Source organism: Lissotriton helveticus, chromosome 6 (assembly GCF_964261635.1).
Source record: "Lissotriton helveticus chromosome 6, aLisHel1.1, whole genome shotgun sequence".
In the NCBI taxonomy this organism is placed as follows: domain Eukaryota; kingdom Metazoa; phylum Chordata; class Amphibia; order Caudata; family Salamandridae; genus Lissotriton; species Lissotriton helveticus.
Genome location: NC_136067.1, coordinates 1,391,082,632 through 1,391,107,851, shown reverse-complemented (window position 1 = coordinate 1,391,107,851; position 25,220 = coordinate 1,391,082,632). Strand labels below are relative to the sequence as shown.

The following is a 25,220-nucleotide window of genomic DNA, read 5'->3' as shown; positions in this document are numbered from 1 at the left end:
TGAACTTTATAATGGAGCTATTTTGAAAACAATTACCATCCCTGTCCACAAGATGTCCTAGTTTCCAAAAAGTTGGGAATTGAGAGACAAAAAAAATCTGTAAATTATGTTTTCACAACCCTTTCAATTATGTTTTCACAACCTTTTGTCAGTCTCTTCACCCAAAAAAACTTCAGATTACATTCCCAAAATGTAGTGGGCACTTTTGTAAAAAGAACAGCCTTTTTACAAAACTGCAGATTTTGTGACTTTTTTTGCAAAATGCAAAATCCTGGAGGGTATGGTTGAGTATTTCAAAAGTTTATAAACTTCAAATATTGTTTCAGCAAGGGTAGCAAAAGCCACTGACCCATCCTTTAAATAGAGGAATATTTACAATGCATATTTTACAAGACAGTCTTCCTATTGGAAGTCACTTCAGGAAGAACTTTTGAAGCGATTGATTAGTGACAAAATCAGAAACACAGAGTGTGGACAGACTATTGTGTCAAAAATATCCAGGACAAGAATATCAAGTAGGTAAGTGAAACTAGATAAATGTACATTTACTATTCTTAACTCCAGTTCTATCTACCTTGAAGATATATATATATATATATGTTTATATATGTATATATATATATATATATATATATATATATATATATCGACATGGTACATATATGAGGAGTTATATATAGTAAAATTTTACTTAGAAACAGACCTACATGATATTCTTGTCCTCTATATTTTTGACATGATGTCCTGTCACACAATATTTGTGTTTCTGATATTTTGTCCAAATACCGAAGAGATACAAGCACTTTCAGGTCAGGCCTGTACAAAGTGGTGCCATATGAACATAACTCCATGTATAGGTACCTTAGTGATATCTACATCTTAAAGGAGTGTGGGTGTGAGAATAATAATAAGTCATCTAAATTACATGTTATATACTTAATTATCAATATTTTAGTTAAAGGTTTTTCTACAATATTATGGTAGCGCACTATTAAAATTGTTATATTCTGACAAACAAAGTTAGGGGTGTTTATTTGTGGGCATAGAAGAAGTGTGGGTCTCATTACTAAAGGCTGGGCTTGGCCTTGATCTTGTCTGAAATCCTTTTTGTATTCTTGTCAGCTTCCTGTATTGCCTTCTGGAACCACCATGAGACAGAGAAACTTCTCAATGTTATACAACCCCACACACCATATTGCTGGGAGAAGATTGGTAAGAGTAAGGGTATTTTAATGGATATAAAGGAGCTGTGTATCTGAGCCTTTCAGTAGCCATCCTTGAATGTTATTTGCAGTTCTCTTACATTGAATCTTTCCTAAGTACAATCCATAACTAAACAGTCCAGTCTCTACACAATCCCTTTTCTATACTTTCTTGTCAGCCCATAATACCGCACCATGCTACTGAGATTTCCTACCAGTATTTACCGTTTTCCTCCTTCGCATATTTGGTAGGTCAGGAAATTGCTTTGTTTCTGCTTCCTTAATCCTCTCTCCCATTTCATTCCTCACTTCCCCTACCTACCATGGTAGAGTCAATATGTTAAGTAAATGTGACCGCTTCTGATGGTGATCTTACAATGCCTTCGATCAGTGTGGTGCCTGATAAGGCTTGTGATCACACTCAGTACACCTTCATTTGCCCAGAACAGGCTGGAATTTCATAGGTACTACAGAAAGCAAAAAGGGATCTCAAGGACAATCATCATCATCATCAAAAGATCTTTATTTCGGCAATATGCCATAAAAGAGAACAATCATTTCTAAAAACAATGCAAAAATAGATGACAATATAAATTCGTTGAATAAATAACAATTTCAGCTAAATTTTACGACACGAACAATTGGTCAAGTTTCATAGGTATTAGCCACAGTTAAGATTATTAAAACAATAAATAATTTCATATGACAGTTTAAGAACATGTAAAAAAAAAAGTCAATATGCTACGGGCTAAAAGTGCAGGCTTAAGTTTGTGCAATTAATAGCCTGCGCTTAAACCACATAGCAGCCAGAAATTTTGAAACGGCAAATACAGTCGGACCAGTTGTGTCGGTTTTTAGTATTCTAAATGCCTGCATGCATTGTCGAAAGCCTAAGTTTTTGCAGAGGGGAACAAGCCAATGATTTCGAGCCTTATGATAACCTGAACAAAAAAACAACACGTGCAGCTCATTTTCAGTATCATGTTTGCACGCTGGGCAGTTTTTCGGGGCAGAAGGTGACCATCTGCTGGTGACAGCTCCAGTGGTAAAACACCATGCCTCCACTGAACATATCATTTTTTTGCTAAAAGAGGATAAATGTCATCAAATAATTGCTCAAATAGATCAAAATCTGTGACCAAGAGAAAAGAGAAAAGAGGCTGTTGTAGAGCCAATTTGTGGATTGCGTTGTGCAGCATTAAGTCTGTCGGCATGGAATATATTCGTGAGCTGGGTGCGTGAGAGTTTTTTACACCCCCGATCTGGGTCAGACCATAGGTCGGAAATTTCTAACCCTATAGATTCTTTCCTTATGTAGGCAAGCCAGGGAAAATTCCCCGAGCCTGAAAAGGTCAGGATCTCCTTGAGTTCTTCTCTATATTGTAGCAGCTCCGGTTTAACCCAGAGTCTGCACCAAAATCTCAAGGGTTTTAATGCTAGCTCTTCAATGATCGGTCTAATGCCCAAGTCAAGCTTTAGGGGAAAAAGTGGGGTACTAGATGGTAGTGCTATTAACCCTCTTAGAAATTTATTTTCGGTCATGATAATTTCATACCTAACAGAGTAACCCCAAAGTTCCCCCCCATACATGATAGCACCCCTAGCTTTTGCCTTGTAGACCTCCATAGGCGGTGTCAGAGGTTTAATTGTAGATTTCTTAGATAGTTTGAGAATGCCGCTCGAGAGTTGGGCCAATTTTAACTGTGACTTTATCTGCTGGGTCCCCATGTAAAATTTTCATTAATTGTGACCCCGAGATAGTCAAAGGTGGTAACCCTTTCCAAAAGTGTGTTATATTCTGACAAACAAAGTTAGGGGTGTTTATTTGTGGGCACAGAAGAAGTGTGGGTCTCATTACTAAAGGCTGAGCTTGGCCTTGATCTTGTCTGAAATCCTTTTTGTATTCTTGTCAGCTTCCTGTATTGCCTTCTGGAACGACCATGAGACAGAGAAACTTCTCAATGTTATACAACCCCACACACCATATTGCTGGGAGAAGATTGGTAAGAGTAATGGTATTTTAATGGATATAAAGGAGCTGTGTATCTGAGCCTTTCAGTAGCTATCCTTGAATGTTATTTGCAGTTCTCTTACATTGCATCTTTCCTAAGTACAATCTCATCTCCCAACACTTGCTTCCAATCAATAACTAAACAGTCCAGTCTCTACACAATCCCTTTTCTATACTTTCTTGTCAGCCCATAATACTGCACCATGCCACTGAGTTTTCCTACCAGTATTTACCCTTTTCCTCCTTCGCATATTCGGTAGGTCAGAAATCGCTTTGTTTCTGCTTCCTTAATCCTCTCTCCCATTTCATTCCTCACTTCCTCTACCTACCATTGTTGAGTGAATAAGTTTAGTAAATGTGACCGCTTCTGATGGTGATCTTACAATGCCTTCGATCAGTGTGGTGCCTGATAAGGCTTGTGATCACACTCAGTAGAACTTCACTTGCCCAGAACAGGCTGGAATTTCATAGGTACTACAGAAAGCAAAAGTGGATCTCAAGGACAATCAAGTTAACAGGTTCATTATATAGGTTTGTAGTCCACCTTGCCATAAACCCCTCAAGGACGTTGTAGGAGTGCTCGATATGTTTTTTTGGCTAACTTAATTTCCCAAATGAATATTTTACGATTTAAATGCACATGCTCCTCATACTCTTCATGAGACTGTATTGGGTAGATAATATTGCCAGTTAACCCCTTGCATGCTGATGACGGCCCCCATCCGTCATGCACTACGGCGCTCGTGTGCTGATGACGGCTGGGGCCGTCATAAACCCACCCACTCGGGATTCTGCCGCACAGGCGCAGAATCGCGGCAGCATGCAGGGGGTTTAAAGACATTATGTTTGTGTTTGATCTCAATGACATCAATACTACCAACATCCTCGACAGCATGAACAACAACGTACTCACCCAACTCGTTCATGACACCATGCACACCGCAGGCCCTCACTAGACCCAATCTTCATCTCCAGTGGCTGCATCAGGTACAGCCACACCATAGAACTCACCTGGACCGACTGCTCCATCATTCATTTCAACATCACCAGCTCACGGACTGCTGCCCCCAGTCTGCCCAATGCCCCCACTACAGCTGAAGCAAAGTCTCAAAGGACACATGGATCAATACCCTCAACGTCACCCACCTCATGTCCTCCAACAACCTAGACCTGAACGTCAGAAACTGCACCAAGAGATTAGTTCCCATTGGCAACAACCCACAGAAAGTTCACTAAGTAGGCTAACTGGGACACTGAAGACCTCCAAACAACTAAACAACACCGTAAACAACTGGAAAGGAGATGGCGCATCATCAAGGATACAACCAACAAGAACAGCTTCAACACAACCCTCCACCTCTACGACATTTCAGAGAATTGAAGAAAGAGGCCTCATGTATTGAATCAAGCTGTAATAACAGCAAACAACTCTTTAACAGCGTCAAAGAATTCTCCAACCCCTCAGCTGCAACAAACAACATTACCCCCTCACTGAAATTCTGCAACAACCTTGAAACATCTACAGAAACTTTAAACCCTAGCCCAAGGCCACTGACTTCTTTAAGCAACACAACAACCCCTCTACCACCACAGACATCTGACTAACTGAATGGGGACAGCTCCCCTACAGGACACTGCCTCCATCACGAACTCGGTCCATTCAGGGACCCCAACTGACTTTTGCCCTCACTGCATCTTCAACCTAGGCGAAGCCAGAATGGCGACTCTCCAATTAACATACAAGCAGAATTTTGATTCCATTAAAGACAATTGAGGCTTACATTGTGCAAGAACATTCTATTGCTGCCCCAACATGCAGCCCTTTAAAGAACAATAATACATCATAAAGCAATAGAATGTCAGAACAATATGTATATCCAGGGCACGCAGTCCTCATCCTCTTTAAGCTGCGACAAAACAGGTCATCATCTTAATTTTCTGTCAAGCTTTATAATAAGTTGTCTGCAAACAGATTTCAAGTCAAGTCAAAAAAATATTTATTTCATTCTTTGAGGCCATAAAAGCACAAATAAAAAGTACTGACATTGTAATGCACATATATCTGGGAAATGTAAATGTGTGAATTGGGCTGTACTTTTTATTTGTGCAAATAAAACTGAATTCAAAATTAATTCACATGCACATGATGCTATAACACTATCAATTATAAACCTGTTAACAAACTTAAATAATACCTTTATCCTATTAATTCTTTTTTTTTAAAAATAATTTTATCCTCATAGGGTGAGGATCGAGGGATAATGTTAGCCGCTGAAGGCTAACATCTTGCAAGTTTAAAGCCATCCAGTGGCGCACAACTCACATGTCCACAGGTCTTTAATAACATTTAGCAGAAGTATTCACATTAGCTCAATCTGCTGCTTTTAAAATATCTGTTAGAAAACTACCTGCCCAGAAAACCTTACTAGCCATTGCACCTCTCGAGGAATTAGCACCATATCTGGAAAGGACTACTCGTGCTTCACTCATTACTTTTGTCACCCAACTAGCTAAAGTAGCTGTGGAGACTGCCTTATAGGGTTTGATTAAGACAGTAACAACTGTTCCTCACCATCTGCCCTAAACTCCAGCACTTTACTCTCATATGATCTCATACATTTTACCACACATAGCTTTTCACACTCATGGAAATAAAGGATAAAAAACAGGCTCAGACATTATTTTAGTCCTTTTCCATTTGTTAGAATGTACCCATTCGGAGAATAGAATCTATTTGAAGTCTCCAACGCTTTAACGTCAGAAACCCTTCTAAAAGAAATTAGACAAAATAAAGTTGCTAACTTCAGAAAGAGGAGAGACCTCCTAGACCTCTTGGCAGCCTATGTAATGGCTCCCACCTCACACTTATCACAAGGCTGCACAACAGAAGCATCCAAGGAGCTGCTCTCACATGGATCCCCTCTCCTCACCAGAAGAATGCAAAAAGTTATTTTACCCTTCACCTTCGAACCAAAGAAATCATCTGTGGAGTAGGATCCTCACTCATACCCACCCTCTTTAAAACTGGTATGACAACTCTGCCCAGCATCAGAAAAAAACCATGGGCTGGCATCATATCCTACGCCGATGACACACAACTCCTCCTCTCCCTCTCCGAAGACACCACCAACACCAAGACCAACTTCCATAACTGCATTACAAACATTGCCAACTAGATGAACAACAACTGCCTGAAGCTCAACACAGACAAGATAGAGGGACAGATCTTTGGAAACAAAAGCTCCCCCTTGGACGCATCCTGGTGGCCCTTTTAACTCAGACCCCCAATGACCATGCTACGAACCGACTACAGACCATACAGAACACAGAAGGCAGACTCGCCATGGATCTCCCTAGACGAACCCACATCACCCCCTACCTCAGGGAAATCAACTGGCTCCCTGTACAGAAAAGATGCTGGGTATCAAGCTCCTGGCCCACACATACAAGGCCCTACACAATGACAGACCCGCCTACTTGAACCATCGCCTGAACTTCCAACAGCCCACCATACATCTCCGCTCTACTTCCGTCTCTAACCTTCACTCCTGCACCTTGCGTAGCAGATGCAGAGGTCGCTCCTTCTCCGACCTAGCAAGGAAGACATGGAAAGAGCTACCCCTTTAACTCCGGACCTCCCCATCTCTTCCAGAGTTCTGAAGTGCTGGGTAGCCCCTAAAGAACTGGCTATTCAGCTAATTAACTGGACCCTGCCATCGGCTGTATACCCTCACAGGTGACAAGAAGTGCTCTATAAATCTACTGATTGATTGATGCTGAGAGGCCATATGGAGTGAATGCCTGTTATTTGTGGCAACACATTTGAAGGGAATCCATGTCTAGCTAATTTGAGGAACATCAAAGTAAAGATTTTTATGCACCCTGTATAAATGTTTGTTGTTTTTATTCCTTAGTATAGTCATTGAAAGAGCGTGCCTAGAAATAACCATTACCAAAAATACATTTTCTATGCATGTTATCAAATTGTCAAGATTTTCATATTCAGCTATTGTTCCAGTGGATGGACACTTTTTTCATTAATATAATTATTAGAATACTGAAACTGGCTTAGCTAGTCCAAGGCAGTAGAATGGTCACACTAAGTATTCTTATTTGCCTGTGTTCCAGGTTCAGTGAAGATCTGGATACCAGCAGTTGCAATTGGCTTTTTGGCCTTCCTATAGGGGTGTTAATAGATGTATTCTCCACATGCTCAGTAGTAAAAGCTCTTAATTGCCTATTCTCCTTGTCATATTCCCTCACATACATAGTAGTCAATTAATGGGTTATGCTCTCAGCACATGATATTAACTAATGTTAACAAACTTTGCAGTGGGCAATAGTGGATAATACCTTACAATCAGCTTTAGATTTGAACTCTCATGACACTCTTAATCATTAGTGAACACACGCATATAGGCAGTGACACCAGACTGCAATTACAAAAAAGAATAAAGATGCATGAGTGTAGTACCAATAAATAGCACACACTGCATAGCCAGGTTGATGTTTAGGAAAACGCGCCTCACTTTGCACATGTTAAGATATACCTCACCTTTCTCTGCAAAATTATGTGACTTTAATCAATCTTACAAGTTTACGGTTGTTGTTTCGAATTAGTATATTTCACTAGGATCCACCTCTTTCAAATGGCTATGAACCTGCCCATGCCTTACATCCTAACAAGGTGAACATGTATCCTTGCTGCCAGAAAAAATACTTTATACAGTCTATTTATACTCATAGAATGTCTAAAGGCAAACTAGCTGAATACACTGCTCAGACACATGAGATCTTTAAAGCCTTTAACCACTTAAGGGTACCATGGCTAAAGATATGACTTTACAGCTAAATAATATAGTCATCTCCTAGGTCACATGTTAACTAGAAAATAGGTTGCTGGCAACAAATTCTGTGCAATCATGGTCTACTTAAACTTGGGTGCCACTAAAAGGTTTAATGAGAGTCTTTTATTGTGCTCATGGAGGGGGAGTTTGGTGTGGAAAGTGAAAATGGGTATGTTTTGCCTAATGCAATTTTTACCTTTACAGCAGCCACAGTGGTTCCCCACAGACACAATAATGAGCGAGAGCCGAAGCCTCCTACCTTATTCTGGCGAAAGGGTGAGACGGGACATCAAAGGCCACCATGTGTTTGAGCATTTCCTTCACCATGTGTTTAAGTATTTCCTTTGCCTAAGTACATTTTATCTTTTAGTTTTCTGTCAATGTGTAGTCGAAAAAACCTGTAATTTCTTGCCACATCTCCCTCTCTATAACTGACTAAACAATCTGCTCTATCATACATTATCTTATCTTACTGCCTCATCCTTCAATGGATTTTACCCAAAGTGATTACATCTTTATCTGCCACATGCATCAACATTTGGATTTGCGATTCCTAAATAGCGATTTTTAAGGAATCGCTATTTTGGAATCACAAATCCCTATGCATGTAGGAATCTCAAAATAAATTGCGATGACTTAATGTTACCTAATAGCGATTTGCAAATTGTGAAACGCTATTAGGGAATGTTACTCCATTCTTTCCCATGGACCTACAGACCCATAGGAATGAATGGGAATGCATTTGCAAATTGCGATTACCAAATTGGTAATCGCAAATTGCGAATGCAATTCCAAGGGTTGCAGGGGGCCTAAGGCCCCCCTGATGCACCCCCCAAAAATGTTAAGTGTGCACATGTGGCGCACACACATGCCCTAAGGGAATGTTTGTGTGCTACATCTCACTTTGAAAAATGCAATTTTGTGCATTTTTCAAAGAACGCGCAAATTACCATCAACTTGAAGTTGATGGTAATTAACATTTCCTAAAGGCACACTTTGCATTTAGGAAAGGCTTGATGCATCGCCTTTAGGGAATCGCAAACTGACATTCCCTAAATACATTAGCAATTTAGGTAATCGTAAAAATTTACGATGACCTAATTTGTAAATGGAAATGAGTTCATGCAACAGAAAAGGCCTTTTTCTGGTCGCAAATGGTCTAATTCGCCAAATCGGACCATTTGCGTCTGGAAAGAAGGTTGTTGCTTGTGGCCCTAAGTTCTTTGAGTTTTGGCATAAAGTTTCCATAGATTTGTTAACTTCAAGTGAATGCTGTTTCATCAAGGTTAATATAGGCTACTAATTGATTCTTTACATAAATGACTATTTACAATGTATATTCCTCAAGGCAGCATAGTTTATGCAATAGTACTATATACACACAGCCAAAATGTATGAGGAAGGGTTTATGTGAATCACTGCTGCTTCTTTCTTTTATGATTCCAACATTACCAGCTAAACTAGGCATTCACACTCTCAATATAAAATACACCATGATCTTCTGGATAAATTAGCAATTCCAAGCAAACCTTTGAAACTGTTTATATCATCACCACCAGAAAGCAAGCTTTCTCTTAATGAAGTAGACCCAGACTGATGGCTTGTACAAACTTCAACTGTGCAAAAGTAAATAGGACTTTCCCTAGCTTTGTAAATGCATATTTAATGGCAGCACCCATCTTAATGTCATACACAAGTAGAAACATGGTGTCCTTTACATATATTTTACAAACAAGTCTATGAGAATTATGATGTCTTTTGTGATACAAGGTTTGGAATACAACATTTTCAGAAATATATGCAGTTAATTCAATGCCCTATGCCAGAGCCACCAAACTCTACCATCACTCATACCAAGATCTACTGACTACATTTCAATCTTTGTACTCCTTAATGATAAGACCAGGACATGGTATTGACAGATCAGAAACGTGTCATGGACTAGATTGGTAGGGAGGTCGAGAATCAAGATTGCATTGAAGTACCAGAGAAGAAGCTCATTCCAGTGTTGAAGCTTTACACCCAAAGCTGCCATAAGAAATGTGACTACTCTGCCAGAGTAACTTTTAATGCATGATAAATATTCCTTGGTACATAAGAAACCTCCTCCGTCTCTGCTGACTTAGGCCCGGTCCCTCAAGGAGCTTGTGGAATCCTGCAAGCTTCATAATATGTCGCTGGACTACCAAGGTCTTACAGGAATGCTAGAGAAATCTTAGGAAAAAAAAACATGCGCACACCATGCAATGTGTATCTAGTCTGTAGTCTTTTGAAAACTCTTACATTATCATACTCAGAAGACTCTAGTGACTGGTGCAACTTCACACAATCTGGATAAGCATTCCGGTGCAAGAGAACAACTGACATGAGATTTTGTCAGCTTCTTTAGATCACTACCGCGGAGACTCCCTGGACGTGATGTTGACTCATCAAAACCTGCAAAACTAAAAAGGTGCACGTGGACTTCATTATTTCCCAGGGAAGTTTTCCAAAGATGTATTTTGAACAGAGTGATACACAACCCAAAAGAAAGGGCTACACTCAGGGCCAGACTGGCCATAGCGGGCACCCGGCGATTCCCCGGTAGGCTGCTAGGGTGGGGGCCAGTTTTGGGCCCCTGGGGGGCCATTGTTGTTACCAGGGTTCGGCAATATCGGCCCCTGTAACAAAATCTGCTGAAACCGGCCCTTGCAAACGTCTCGGCTGCACTCTCCCTCACCCAGCGGAGGCCGGCTGACCAATTTTCCAGGGCCAGTTTCTGTTCCCAGTCTGGCCCTGGCTACACTGAGTGAATATTTGGCTTGCCGCTGTACCAGCATATACCCAGGCATATATAAATATTTTTCTATATATATCTATATATCTATCTATATATACATATATATATGTGTATGTGTGTGTGTGTATAACTTGATGATATACACATAATGCATATATATATTTAAGCACTGCAGATGTGCATTCAGAATAAAAACTCTATGCTTACTTATATATACTTCTCAAAATGTTGGTTATGTTTTTGTTGTAAAATGGTAGGACAATATTAATAACTTGCTATCCTCAAATACAAAGTTGTGGGCAGAGCAGGAACGTGAGCCTCATTAATGGAGCTGGAGTTGGCCTTAATATTTGCTGAAGTCATTTTTGGATTCTTTACAGCTTCCTGTATGGCTTTCTAGAGACCGCATGAGACAGAGGAGTTTTTCATTGATCTTGTGCACCCCACATCATATTGCTGGAAGAGTATGGGTAAGTGAAAAAGCATTTTAATGGAGTAATAGGAGCCAGGTATATGGGTGTTTCAGTTGCCCTCCATGCCTGTTCTCTAACATTGGATCCACCATAAATTTTGTTTCCCACACCCTGCTCCCAATCTATAACCAACCTGGCCAGCCTCTAAACAAAGCTGTTCCTAGCATTTCTCAAAAACCAATAATACCTCTAAACCTTAGACGATCTTCTTAGTATCTCCACTTGTTGTGCTGTCATTAAGTCCACTTCACTGTTCGACTATGCTTCTTTTCTTGCAAATTATTTCCCCTTTCCTCTTCTTTCCCCTTATGTCTGGATTAGACGTCACTCTTCTTTTAGCTTCCCCATTTTCATTTTCTGGCACTTCCTCCCACACCTACCTAACCTACAAATAAAGTGTAAATAAGTTCAATGGGTATAGATTTTCATACACATTGGATATTTTTTGGCTCGCTACTTTTAACGACATCCGTATTTCTACATTTACATGCACATGCTTTTCATATAATTCATAAAGATTGCATCAGGTAGATAAACTTGGCATTTAAAAGAGCATGTGACTAACTTCTTAAACGTGGGCGCTGCTAAACATTTGATGAGGGTTTTTCATTATGGGTATGGTGTTATGTGGATAATGGAAGTGGGCCTTGGAGTAAATTTTGCCACATGTAATTTTTCACCACTTCAGCAGCCACGCTGGCCCACCACAGAGGCAATGATGAGGCAGAACAACAGCTTGATACTTTACTCTGGCGAAAGAGTAAGTGAGACAGTATTTCAGAGGCCACCATGTTTTTGAGGCTTTTATTTGTCCCAGTACATTTTATCTAGTTGGCTTCTAGCAATGGTGGATGGTCTACAAAGCCAATCGCATCCCTTGCCCTCGGACCCCTTCTAAAGCAAAACTGTACAATCTCTTCTTTACAGCATCCTAATATTATTGGCCTCTGGGTTTTGAAATTACTGTTTCTGAAGGTTTATCAATGGCAAATAAATGCCGTTTTTGCAAGGATTAATAAAGGCCACCAATCAATTCTTTACATAAATAAATATTTTCAATGCACAATTTGCAAGACAGTCTGTCTCTCATCCTTTAATCACAACCACTTTTCCAGGTGAGTTTGCAAATATTCTGCCATTGATACAGAGATTATATTTATTTCTACTTGCTAGATCTGCAGTATGTATAGATATCCACATCACCATTTACAACTGCCTAAGACCTCTTGTGACAGTTTTAATGATCACAATCCAAAATAAAAGTACCCCCTTCGTGCCCTGCTGTCACCTCATAAAATTTAGCAGTTTTTTGTAAATAGTGACAGCACTTTTGACATAACAGGGACAATATGTTTGTCAGTTCAATGGGGAGTGCTAATCCTATTTCAGACGCAAACTCATTGTTGATGTTTGCAGATCACTTGCCCTCCCACCCTTCTTGGTATATGACGTCACCAGAACCCCTCTATAGCATATCGGACCATATTACATGTTACCTTTTATGTATTTTTTATTTTACGTATTTACTTTGGGGTAATAAACCTGAAAAAGATTGATTTCAAAGAGACAAATGTTTATTGACAATAGTAAATAAAATATTTGATTATACTGTTTAGTTGCCTGCAGGGAAATAAAAAGTAATCTTTGATTATGCTGAATATGGAATTTTATTAAAAAAAACACTGTCTGTTAGTAAACACATTCTTCTTGTACGAGTAAGGGATTGTCCAAACTGTTCTCTCAAAGGTACAGCTAACAATGACATTTATTCTCCTTACACTCCTAAAATACCCCCTGCTCAACCCTGTCATAGCTTGGCATGAGCAGGAAGGCGTATTTCAGAGGCAGTGTGTTAAGCAATGGTGAACACAACACATACAGTACTACAGTGAAAACACTACAGATGGACTCAACACAGGTTTTACAAAAATAAGTATTCTTTGTATAGACTGAACACAAGACCCAAACGACAAAAATCCTCAATTTAGTAGTAAGAAAATGAATTTTAAATGGTAGAAATAACTCAGTTCACTTTAGATGGTAAATGCGACACGTTTCTCACAAAGTACCTTTGAATGCGTCACGCAAGATAAACAAAAGGTTCGCAGGGAGAACGATGCGTCGGTTCCTTGCTTCCGGGGAGGCAATGCGCCTGTTCCTCGGTGCTTGCACAAAGTAGGCGATGTGTCTGTTCCTTACCGGAGAGGAGGTGATGCGATGATCTCGTGGGGTGTCCCGGTTGAGATACAACAAGATGGCGCCTTGATGCGATGCGACGATCCGGTGCAATATGAGAAGATGGCGCCCTTGATGCAATGCAACAACATGAAGACGATGCATGCACCCCTGACGATCGTGCGGCGACTCTGTAAATTTGGAGCTGCGACAGGCCCTGTGATACGCTGCTCCAGTATTGCGATGACGACCCTTACGGTAGCGACACGCTTCTCTGGTGATGAGACGACACACAGCTGCGGCGTAGACACGCTTCTCCAGTGATGGGATGGCAACCCTTGCGGTGACAGCACGCTTCTCTGATGATGCAACGGCAACAGCTGCGGATGTAACAAGCTTCTTCCCGTTGAGTCGTGTTTCCAGCACCCAACAGCATGCCGGCTTCTGCAGACAGAATTCCCAGCAAGGAAATTCAGGGAGGAGCTGGTGGTGAAGTCTTGTATCCCTAAGACTTCAGCAGGAAGCAAGCACAGTTCAAGCCCTTGGAGATTCTTCTTCAAGATGATGAAAGTTGCAAATAAAAGTCTTTCTCCTTTCCTTGGCAATAAAGAAACCACTGCAGGCCCACCCCAGCAATTAAACACTGGCACAGGGGTAGTAAAAAACTCCTCCAGATTCTCTGGTTCTTCTCCTTGGCAAAAGGTCCGTCTTGATGTCCAGAATTGATTTAAAGTTCTGGGGTCTGGCTCCCCATTTTTATACACACAAATCCTTTGTCTCTGAAGGCAGAGAGTGTCTGTACCTAGTCCAAACCAGTTCTGGGTGCATTCTGCCAGTGCACAACTTCTTCCTTTGTCAGGGTGGGCTAGGGTCATCAGATGCACCACAGGAGGTGGAACAAGCATTGTGGAAGGCAGGCACAGCTCTATTTAGGCCCAGGTGCTACTTCTCCCACCACTCCCAATGCAGATAGGTCTATTCAGCCTTGTGCCAACTCACCCTGTCTCCTGAAGCCACCCCAGCCCCTGTCACTCACAAACCAGACATGGAGTACACAACCTGGCAGGCTTGGATGGTTAGGCAAGAAAATACCCACTTTCTAAAAGTGGTATTTTCAAACACAGATTGTTAAAACCAATGTCACTAAAATATGTATTTTATCATTCTGAGTTCGGGCATACTAAATTCGTTTTTCTACCATGTTCTCTAGGTCAGTTAGGATTATAAGATGTTATAATCAAACTGCCCATTCTGGCCTATGGTGACAGGGAGCCTTGCAATAGTGAAAAACAAAATTGGCTGTTATTCACTATCAGGACATGCCACACACATCAGGGTGTCCTACCTTTCACGTACAATGCACCCTGCCCTGGGGCTTACCTTAGGGGTGTCCAACATGTAGAAAAGGGAAGGTTTATGGACTGGTAAGAGGGAGCACTTACCAAGTCGACTGCACACAGGCTCTGCAATGGCAGGCCTGAGATACACTTTACAGCTGCTTCTGTGGGTGGCACAATCAGTGCTGCAAGCCCACTAGCAGCCTTTGATCAACATGCCCTGGGCACACATGGTGCACTGTACTAGGGTCTGACAAGTAAATCAAATAAGCCAATCATGGAGTCACTAATACATTACAATAATTTACAATAGGGAGCACTTGCACTGTGGCACTGAATAGCAGAGGTACAGTGCCCAAAGCATCTAAAACCAGCAAAAACAAATCAAAAACAGAGGGGACAACAGCAAAAAATGGAAGGGAGGCTCACGCCAATGGTACCAGGTCTAACATATGTCCCCTCCAGCTAAAATGTGAGGAGAACTACTCAACCTCTTGGGAGTCCTCTTCACTAAGGCAGAAAAATCTGGACAGACCATCAGCATTGGCGTGTTCTGTACCAGGGCGGTGTGCCACCTTAAAGTCCATCCCCTGTATGGAAATGGTTTGGACCACCTCAACAACTTTTGAATCTCACCCCTCATCTGCATCAACCATCTGAGGGGCCAGTGGTCTGTCTGAACTTGGAAGTGAGTCCCAAACAAGTATGGTCTCAACATCTTAAGTGCCCAGACCACAGCAAATGCCTTACGCTCAATTGCACTCCACCTGTGTTCCTGTTGAAGTAACCTCCTACTGATGAAGGCTACAGGTCGGTCTAGGCCCTCCTCATTGATCTGTGAAAGATCAGCTCCCACACCATGCTCTGAAGCGGCTGTTTGGACAATGAATTCCTTTAAAAAGTTGTACGCCTGAAGGTCGGGTGCTGTGCACATGGCAAGCTTCAGGGCATCAAAAGCTTTCTGACAGGTGTCAGTCCAGTTCACTTTCTTGGGCTGCTTCCTGGAAGTCAGCTCAGTCAAGGGTGCACCAATGTTGCCATACCCCTTGACAAACCTCCTATAGTACCCTGTGAGTCTTAAAAAGGCTCTCACCTGTGTCTGGGTTTTGGGGAGTTCCCATGCCGGGATGATATCAATCTCGGTTTATAGGGTCACCACCTGGCCGCTTCCTACCTGGTGCCCCAAGTCCACCACGAAACCCTACCCGATCTGGCACTTACTCACCTTGATCGTGAGGCCTGCTCTGTGCAGCGCCATCAACACTTCCCAGAGGCGGAGCAGATGTTCTTCCCAACTGGTGCTGAACACTGCAATATCATTGAGGTAGGCGGCACTGAAATCTTCCAGTCCAGCCAACACCTGGTTGACCAACCTCTGAAAGGTGGCAGGGGCATTCTTCATCCCAAAGGGCATAACCCGGAATTGGTAGTGCCCATCTGGTGTGCAGAATGTTGACCTCTCTTTGGCCCTATCAGTCAAGGCGATCTGCCAGTGCCCAGACGTCAAATCAAACGTCCTGAGGAACCGTGCAGCCCCTAGCCAATTAATTATCTCATCAGCTCTGGGGATGGGGTGCGCGTCAGACCTGGTGACTGAATTGAGTCCTCGGTAGTCCACACAGAACCGGAGTTCGGTGTGGCACCAAGTGTGGCAGCCTTTGGGACCAAGACCACTGGGCTGGCCCAAGGGCTGTTAGAGGACTTAATCACCCCTAAGGAGAACATCTTGGAGACCTCCTCCTAGATGTATGCTCTGACCCGGTAATCCACTTTGTAAGCCTTGTGCTTAACAGGAGTACTGTCCCCAGTGTCTACATCATGGATGCACCAATCAGTAACACCAGGAACCAGGAAGAACAAATCAGAGAATTGCCCCAACAGTTGGCGACAATCATTCTGCTGCTCAGGGGTCAGGGTGGAAGAGAGGTTTACTCCATCCACTGATCCATCTTGCTCTGTTGCATACAGAAGGTCAGGAAGAGGGTAAGCCTCCTCCTCCATTCCAGCATCTGTTGCTAGGAGCATGCCCACTTCGGACCTTTCTAAGTGGGGCTTCAGGTGGTTGACATGTAAATGTAAAAAAATGTAAATCTGTATTTGTAAAGCGCAAACTAGTCACCCTTACGGGTCTCAAGGTGCTGGGGGCCGTTGTGGAAATTAAGTGAGCTAATGCCCAGAGTCACATGGTGCTGAGATGAGATGCCACCGGCCGGAGCCCGGGATCGAACTGTGAGCCCTGTGCTCCGTAGTCAGCCACCCTGGCCGCTGCACCACACCTCTCCACTCCATGTAGGACCCCCAAAGTGTTCCTGGGAGATCGCAAGTACACCAAGTAGGTGACATCACTTTTGCACTCCACCACCTCAAATGGTCCGATCCACTTCACCTGCAGCGCAAAGGGCTCCACTGGGGCCATAACCCAAACTTTCTGACCAGGTTGAAGCTCAATCAGAGTGGCATTCTGATCGTACCACCCCTTCATCTCTTCCTGGCTGGCTTCCAGATTCGCCTGAGCGAGTTGTCTGAATCGCCTAGTCTGGTTCCTGAAGGCCGGAATGTAGCTATATACATCCTGGGGAGGTTTCCTGGGAGCTTTCTCCCAGCCTTCCTTAACCAGACCCAGAGGTCCTCTTACCAGGTATCCATACAGCAGTTCAAAGGGACTAAACCCTAATGACTTCTGTGGCACCTCACGGTAAGCAAAGCAAAGGCATGGCAAGAGGACGTCCCACTTATGCCTCATAGGTTCCTCAAGACTCATAATCATGCCTTTGAGGGTCCAGTTGAATCTCTAAACCAGCCCATTACCTTGGGGGTGCTACGGAGTGGTGAACTTATAAGTTACTCCACACTCCTGCCACAGGGACTTCATATACTTAGAAATTAAGTTTGTATCACGGTCTGACACCACCTCTCTGGGGACATCCACACGGGAGAAAATCCCCATCAGTGTATGTCCCACCATGGGGGCCGTCACTGTCCTGAGAGGGGTGGCTTCAGGGGAACCGGGTAGCATGGTCCACCAAGACCAGGATAAACCTGTTGCCCATGGCTGTCTTGGGGTCCATAGGCCTCACAATGTTAACGCCCACCCTTTCAAAGGGGGTGCTGACCGCAGGGCTGGAGAGGATCCTTGTGCTTCCTCCCACTCTTCCCACCTGCCTGGCAATTTTGACAAGTCCTACAATGAGTGTCTGAACTCTTGTGCATCTGGGGCAAATAAGATTGGGTGACGAGCCTTTCAAAGGGCTTGTCCTGTCCCAGATGTCCAGCTAATGGTACATCATGAGCCAAACCCAGTAGTGAGGCGCTGAAGCGCTGGGGTACCACCAGCACACGGGCTGACCCAGGCTCAGCAGCCTTAGGCTCACTTTACAGGAGGTCATTCTCCCTGTAGATCCAATGTGACCCAGACTGATCACCTGCTGCCTGGCTTGTGGCCAACCCACAAGAGAAGGGCACTTCTTCTGTACTGCACAGAATTCCTCCCTGGAGGGTCCTCCTTCTTGCTGCAAATGGGTCAGCTCAGGCAGGTCTCCCAGTTTGACAACTTGCTCCCCTGTAGGTTCCAGGGAATCCCCCTAAAGGTCTGCCTCCTACTGGAACGTGGGAACATCGGGGGCTGGTTTCCTGAGCCCCCACCTCTTCTCTTTAAGGCAGGTACCTGGGCTACACTTTCAGGCTCCAGGTCCTCTTGAACACCTCTACTGGCTGCCATAGACCGAGTGGTCACACACACCCACTCAGGCAAACCCAACATCTCTAAATGAGACCTTCTCTCCACCTTAGCCCAAGCAGAGCTCTCTAAATCATTGCCCAACAGACAATCCACAGGCATGGCTGGCCTCACAGCTACTTGGAGAGTACCTGAGACCCCCCCCACTCAAAGGGAACCTGAGCCACCTTGCAGAGGCTCTCGGTGTTGTCAGCGGCAACAACCGGGTAAAATGCATTGGGGACCACCTGCTCTTCAGATACCAGCTGACAACTGACAGCTGTCATACTGGCCCCTGTGTCTCTCAGAGCCTCCACCCTATGGCCATTGACGGTCACCCACTGCCTGTATTATTTTGTGTTATCAGGCAGCTGGGTCCTGGGGACCAGCTCACAATCTCCTAAAGAGACAAGGGACATTTCTGCGGGACCCCACCCACCTTGGGCATCCATCTCCTCCTTTCCCCGGGCTACACTTGCCACCTGACGGGGTGGTGCATGGGGTGGTGCCTTGCAATGCTTTTGGGGGCACTGGGGATCATACCAACGGTGGCCCACTTGCTTACACTGAAAGTAGGGGGCCCCTTGTGAACAGGTTTACCTGTCAGGGGCTCTGACTTCTTCTCAGGGGGAGGCTGGGAACCCTTATCTTGGTTCCCTTGGGAATTACTTTGGGGCCCTTTCTGGAACTCCCTTCATTTACCATGGTCCCCCCCCCCACTCTTCTGCTGGGGACCCTGCCCACCATTGGCAGAGTCGCCCACATGACCCTTGTGGACCCGGGTACCCACCCAGCGGTCAGCCTCCTCAGCAAGCTTCCTAGGATTAATTAGCTTGCTATCAATAAGGTGCTGGCATAGCCCTGGAAAACAATTACCAGACAAGTGCTCCTATACAAACAAATCATAGAGCTCCTCAAAAGTACTCACTTTGCTACCCTTCACCCAACCATCCATAGCTCTGCAAAAGAAAGACACATATTCTAATCAGGTGGTTGCCTCCAGCTTCTTACAATTCCTGAACCTCTGTCTACAGAGTTCTGGGGTCAATCCATACCTGGTCATCAGGGATTCCTTCATGTGGGCATAAAACATTCTACTCTCACTGGGCGGGTCTAACAATGTATCCCTCCCATCACTAACAAAGCGGCCCCACAACCCTCCTCCCCAATCCTTCTAAGCGACCCGGTGGGCCAACATTGCCATTTCATAGGCTGCAAACCACTGCCCAATATCTTCATGCTTATGGAAATCTTTAATGACATCCTTGGGGAAAGATACCCTGCCTTCTGCAGGCACAGATGGTGAGCTGCCACCAGAGGGACTCATTTCTAAACTTTTAGCCTTAAGCTTCAATTCCCTCAAAAATCTCTCATGTGCTAATTTCTTTTTTTCCCTTTCAAAAGCTATTCTGTTATCCTCAACTTCCAGCTTCTTAATCCCTAGGTCCTTTTGACCCTCCAACTTGAGCTTGGCCATCTCCATTCTATGCAATGTATTTATCTCCCTGTCCTCCAGCTCTCCTGGGGACAGGCCCTTGGAAGAAACACTGCTGCCTATTGGGGAAGACACTCTCTCCCTGGCTGGACCCAATGACCCATCTAGCTGCCCTTCTGCATTCTCAGCCTCCTCTGCAGGCTCTTCCACATGCACAGAGGCATTTCTTGCTTCCACCCAGGCCCTCAGTGCCTTTTGGAACTCCTCCTTCTTGGTGAGGCCTGATGTAGCAACTTTAAGTTTTCTACGGATGGCCTCCAACCTTTCTTCCTCAAAATCTAGATCCATATATGCGTTGGATGCTGCTTTACTCATGGCAATAAGAACGGGCAGTCTTTAGCAAAAATAGCAGTTTCAAGGAAAAATAATTCTACCCCAAAAAATGTATGTGGTTGCGTTTGGTCTGCACTCACTAGTAGTATACACCAATCACTGTATATGAGTCACAAATGCAAGTCCAAATCCTCACCACTGACCACCAATGTTAGAACTGGGGGTCTCTACTTGGCAATGGCTTGCACCTTTGTCCAAATAGGGACCCTTGCTTCTAGTCAGTAAGGGGGCTACACTCCTAAAAATAACACCTGCTCAACCCTGCCATAGCTTGGCATGAGCAGGAAGGCTTATCTCAGAGGCAGTTTGTAAAGCATCTGTGAACACATACAGTAGGGGTAATGTGCGAAGCCGCGCTACGCAAAGCTTCGCGAAACGGTAAAAAATCTCAGAGTTCCGCGAACACATGGAATTACTTGTTCTGCCCGTTCGCAATGCTTTTTTCCTGCTCGCGAATGCTGTTTGCGTGCTCGGGGGAAATATGTTGCGAACAAGCATTTTGAAAACGCAAACAAGCAAAAAATTATGCGGAGCAGCGGATCGTGGAATTTTTGGCAATTCCGCGTTCTCCGCAGAAAACACAAAATTACCCAAATTCCGCGAGCAGAATGGAATTTACCGCCCAGGCCTAACAGTAATACAGTGAAAACACTGCAGATGGACACAACACAGGTTTTATAAAAATAAGTATTCTTTACATAGACTTACCACAAGACCCAAACGACAAAAATCCACAATACAGCAGTAAGAAAATGACTTTAAGATGGTAGAAATAACTCAGTTCATGTTAGATGGTAAATGCGACACGTTTCTTACAAAGTACCTTTGGATGCGTCACGCAAGATAAACAAAAGGTTTCAGGGAGGCGATGCGTCTGTTCCTCATGCTTGCGCGAAATAGGCGATGCGCCTGTTCCTAAACGAAGAGGAGGTAATGCGACGATCTCGTGGTGCGTCCCGGTTGCAATGAGACAAGATGGCACCTAGATGCGATGCGACAATCAGGTGTGATGAGAGAAGATGGTACCGTTGATGCGATGCAACAACGTGAAGACGATGCGTGCACGCCCGATGGCTGTGTGGCGACTCTGTAACTTTGGAGCGGCCACAGGCCCTGCGACAAGCTTCTCCAGTGATGCGATGGCGACCCGTACGGTAGCGACCCGCTTCTCCGGTGATGCGGCGACACATAGCTGCGACGGAGACACGCTTCTCCGGTGATGTGACGGTGACCCTTGCAGTGGCGGCACGCTTCTCCAATGATGCAACGGCGACAGCTGGGGATGCGACACGCTTCTTCTCGTTGAGTCGCGCTTCCAGCTCCCAACAACACGCAGGCTTCTGCAGACAGAATACTCAGCAAGGAAATTCAGGGGGGAGCTGGTGGTGAAGTCTTGTATGTCTGAGACTTCAGCAGGAGGCAAGCACAGTTCAAGCCCTTGGTGATTCATTTTCAAGATGATAAAAGTTGCAAATAAAAGTTTTTCTCCTTTCCTTGGCAATAATGAAACCACTTCAGGCCAACCCCATCAATTAACACTGGCACAAGGTTAGTCAAAAGCCCCTGCAGATTTTCTGGTTCTTCTCCTTGGCAAAAGTCTGTCTTGAAGTCCAGAAGTGATCTAAATTTCTGGGGTCTGGGTCCCCTTTTTTCTACACACAAATCCTTTGTCTCTAAAGGCAGAGAGTGTCTGTACCTAGGTCCAAACCATTCTGGGTGCATTCTGCCAGTGCACAACTTCTTTCTTTGTCAGTGTGGGCCAGGGTCATCAGACGCACCACAGGAAATGGAGCCACCATTGTGGAAGGCAGGCACAGCCCTATTCAGGCCCAGGTGCTACTCCTCCCACCACTCCCAATGCAGATAGATCTATTCAGCCATGTGCTGACTCACCCTGTCTCCTGGAGCCACCACAGCCCATGTCACTCACAAACCAGACATGGAATACACAACCTAGCAGAGGCAGACTTGGATGGTTAGGCAAGAAAAGACCTACTTTCTAAAAGTGGTATTTTCAAACACAGAATGTTAAAACCAACTTCACTAAAATATGTATTTTATCATTCTGAGTTCAGGCATACTAAAATTGTTTTTCTACTATGTTCCCTGGGTCAGTTAGGATTGTAAGATCAGTCAGTCAAAGTACAATTTATTCGATTTAAAAAAAATCATAAAAGGCGGTTGACAATACACACAGAATTGAAATCAACAATTCATTTATGTACAAAATCAGTGCTGAGGCCTGGTTAGCCTAATGTGCATCATATATACATAATTAAAAAGCAATAAAAACAATACCATGATTAAAGTAGAACATTCAGTGGTACTCGTTTGTTCCTGATTTTAAATGCTTCCGCTAAGAAACTAGCGACACTAAAAATAATATAAGTATTGCCCAACATCTGGAGGTAAATTAATGCAGGCCTGACGTGTAAAAAACCAGCCTCCCTCAATACAGGTATACATATTTTTTCCTTGTGGTAGCGTAAAACCCACAGAACATCATAAAATGCATGGTATCTTGATTAGAAAATGTATCACACTCGCAGGGGGGAGCATTTTCTGGTTTAGCCCACGATTGGTAACAGCCTAAAGAATAATGGACCATGTTAAACCTGAATTTTGTTAATAAAAATCTATGAAGAGGTATGGTGACAATTTTTAGGTACGGTTCCAGGGAGGGAGTAGTGGTTAACACTAGGTATGATCTTACTGAAAATTTCATTAATTCCCTCTCCTCTCTGTCTAAGCGTACCCTCTCCAAGAAGTGGTACTTAATCCATTTAACATCTTTTCTCCTAATATTAGATGGAGATAAGAAAAGTTCAGGTCGGCCTAGGGATGTGAAGGTGTTTTTTAGGTAATTCAACCAGGGTATTTTCATTGCATGATCCAAATAAATGACATCCAACAGAATTACGTGGTTCAGAGTTAGTTCCAAATTGAGCCATGTCTTTGCCGAGAAAATTAGGGGTCCCAATTTCAGCTTGTCCGTAATATAGGGCAAACCCACTTCCTCATGTATGGTGAAGGTAGGGGTGGATTTAGGAACAGATACAAATTGCCTAATAAGCCCATTTTCAACCCTTTGAATTTTGTCATGAGTGGCGTAGCCCCATAAAGCGGACCCATGTGTTGCGATGGGGATGCACTTACTGTTATATACCTTCAAAAGTGCCTCCATCGGCCTGGCCCCCAACCTTTTTGAGAAGGCCAACAATGCAGATGTGGAACGGGCCAAGGATAAGCTCTTCACCTTTATCTGAGGGACCCAGGACCCCCTCTCGTCGAAGAGGACCCCCAGGTAAGGAAAGACTGGGACCCTTGATACCACCTCGGCCTTACAATAGAAGGTTTTAGATCTAGGCTTACTTCTCTGTCGGCCTACTATCATGGAGTGTGATTTTTTTGCATTGACTCTTAAGTCAAGGTTCTCCATGAAGGAACCGAAACGGTCCAATAAGGCCTGTAGGCCATTACCAGTACGCGCTATTAAGACAGGATCGTCCGCGTATAGGAGGGCCGGAACCTGCACTCCTCCTACACGCGGAACGTCTGCCCCCCCAGCCTCTAGATATTTTCCTAACCCATTTATATAAATGGTGAACAGGAGGGGGGCCAGGATGCACCCTTGGCGCACCCCTTTCTCTGACCTGAATATCTCCGTACACCTACCTTCCTTTGTGACCCTTACTTTGGCAAATAACTCCTGGTGCAAAGAAGCCATAAATGTTACCAGGGAAGCATCTATCCCCATCTCTAGAAGAGTGGACCACAGCTTGGACCTGTTCACCAAATCAAAAGCCGAGGAGAGGTCCATAAAGGCCAAATAAAGAGACCCCTCCCCGGCTACCGTATATTTGGAGATTAAAAGGTGCAAGTTGGAACATTGGTCCAGGGTGCCTCGTTTCTCTCTGAACCCGTATTGTATGTTCGAGAGCCCCCCACAGACCTCCAAATTTACCCTCAGTTTGAACAGTAGGACTCTACCTAGGATCTTAATGGCAGAGTCGAGGAGGGAAATGGGTCTGTAACACCCTGGGTCCTCACGTTGCCCCTTCTTAAAAATTGGCACTATAATGGAGGTCACCCAGGTATCGGGGAATACGTTATCATTAGCTGCCCGGAAAACTTTAGTTAACACCTGGGACCAAATTATCAGGGAATGTCTGTATAAGTCCGCAGGTACGCCATCGGGCCCCGGAGCTTTGTTTTTCGAGGTCTCCAGAATAGCCTTCAAAACCTCATCCTCGTCAAACTCTACCGGGGGGAAACCCGACCTGCCATTGTGCCACAAGAGACTCGACTATTCTTGTCCCCATAAACATCTTTGAAGTGGAGAACCCACTTCTCATCAGGAATAACGCAGTCGGTGACTGCGTTTTCTGTCCCAGCAAAAAACGGCTGATTTATAATATCCCAAAATGTATTGCTATCTCGCAAGACGTCTATAGTGAGGATTGTAAGATGTTATAATCAAACTGCCCATTCTGGCCTATGGGGACAGATAGCCTTGCAATAGTAAACAAAAACTGGCTGTAATTCAATATCAGGACATGCCACACACATCAGGGCATTTCATACCTTTCACATACAATGCACCCTGCCCTAGGGCCTACCTTAGCTGAGTCTAACATGTAGAAAAAGGAAAGTTTAGGGACTGGTAAGTGGGTGCACTTACCAAGTCGACATGGCAGTACTAGACTGCACACAGGCTCTGCAATGGCATACCAAAGACACACTTTACAAGCTGCTTCTGTAGATCTACAATAGGGAGAGCTTGCACTGTGGCACTGAATAGCAGTGGCACAGTTCCCAAAGCATCTAAAACCAGCGAAAGCATATCAAAAACA

General features: G+C 44.0%; 1 protein-coding gene across 1 annotated transcript in view; it reads left to right on the top strand.

The window, feature by feature from the left end:
* Positions 1–25,220, top strand: part of LOC144761756 (uncharacterized) — a 238,703-nt gene that overhangs the window by 39,193 nt on the left and 174,290 nt on the right. The window contains exons 7-9 of the mRNA XM_078647008.1: positions 1,123–1,212; positions 3,116–3,205; positions 8,265–8,336. Coding sequence (XP_078503134.1) covers positions 1,123–1,212; positions 3,116–3,205; positions 8,265–8,336 — 252 coding nt within the window. The remainder of the gene's footprint in view (positions 1–1,122; positions 1,213–3,115; positions 3,206–8,264; positions 8,337–25,220) is intronic.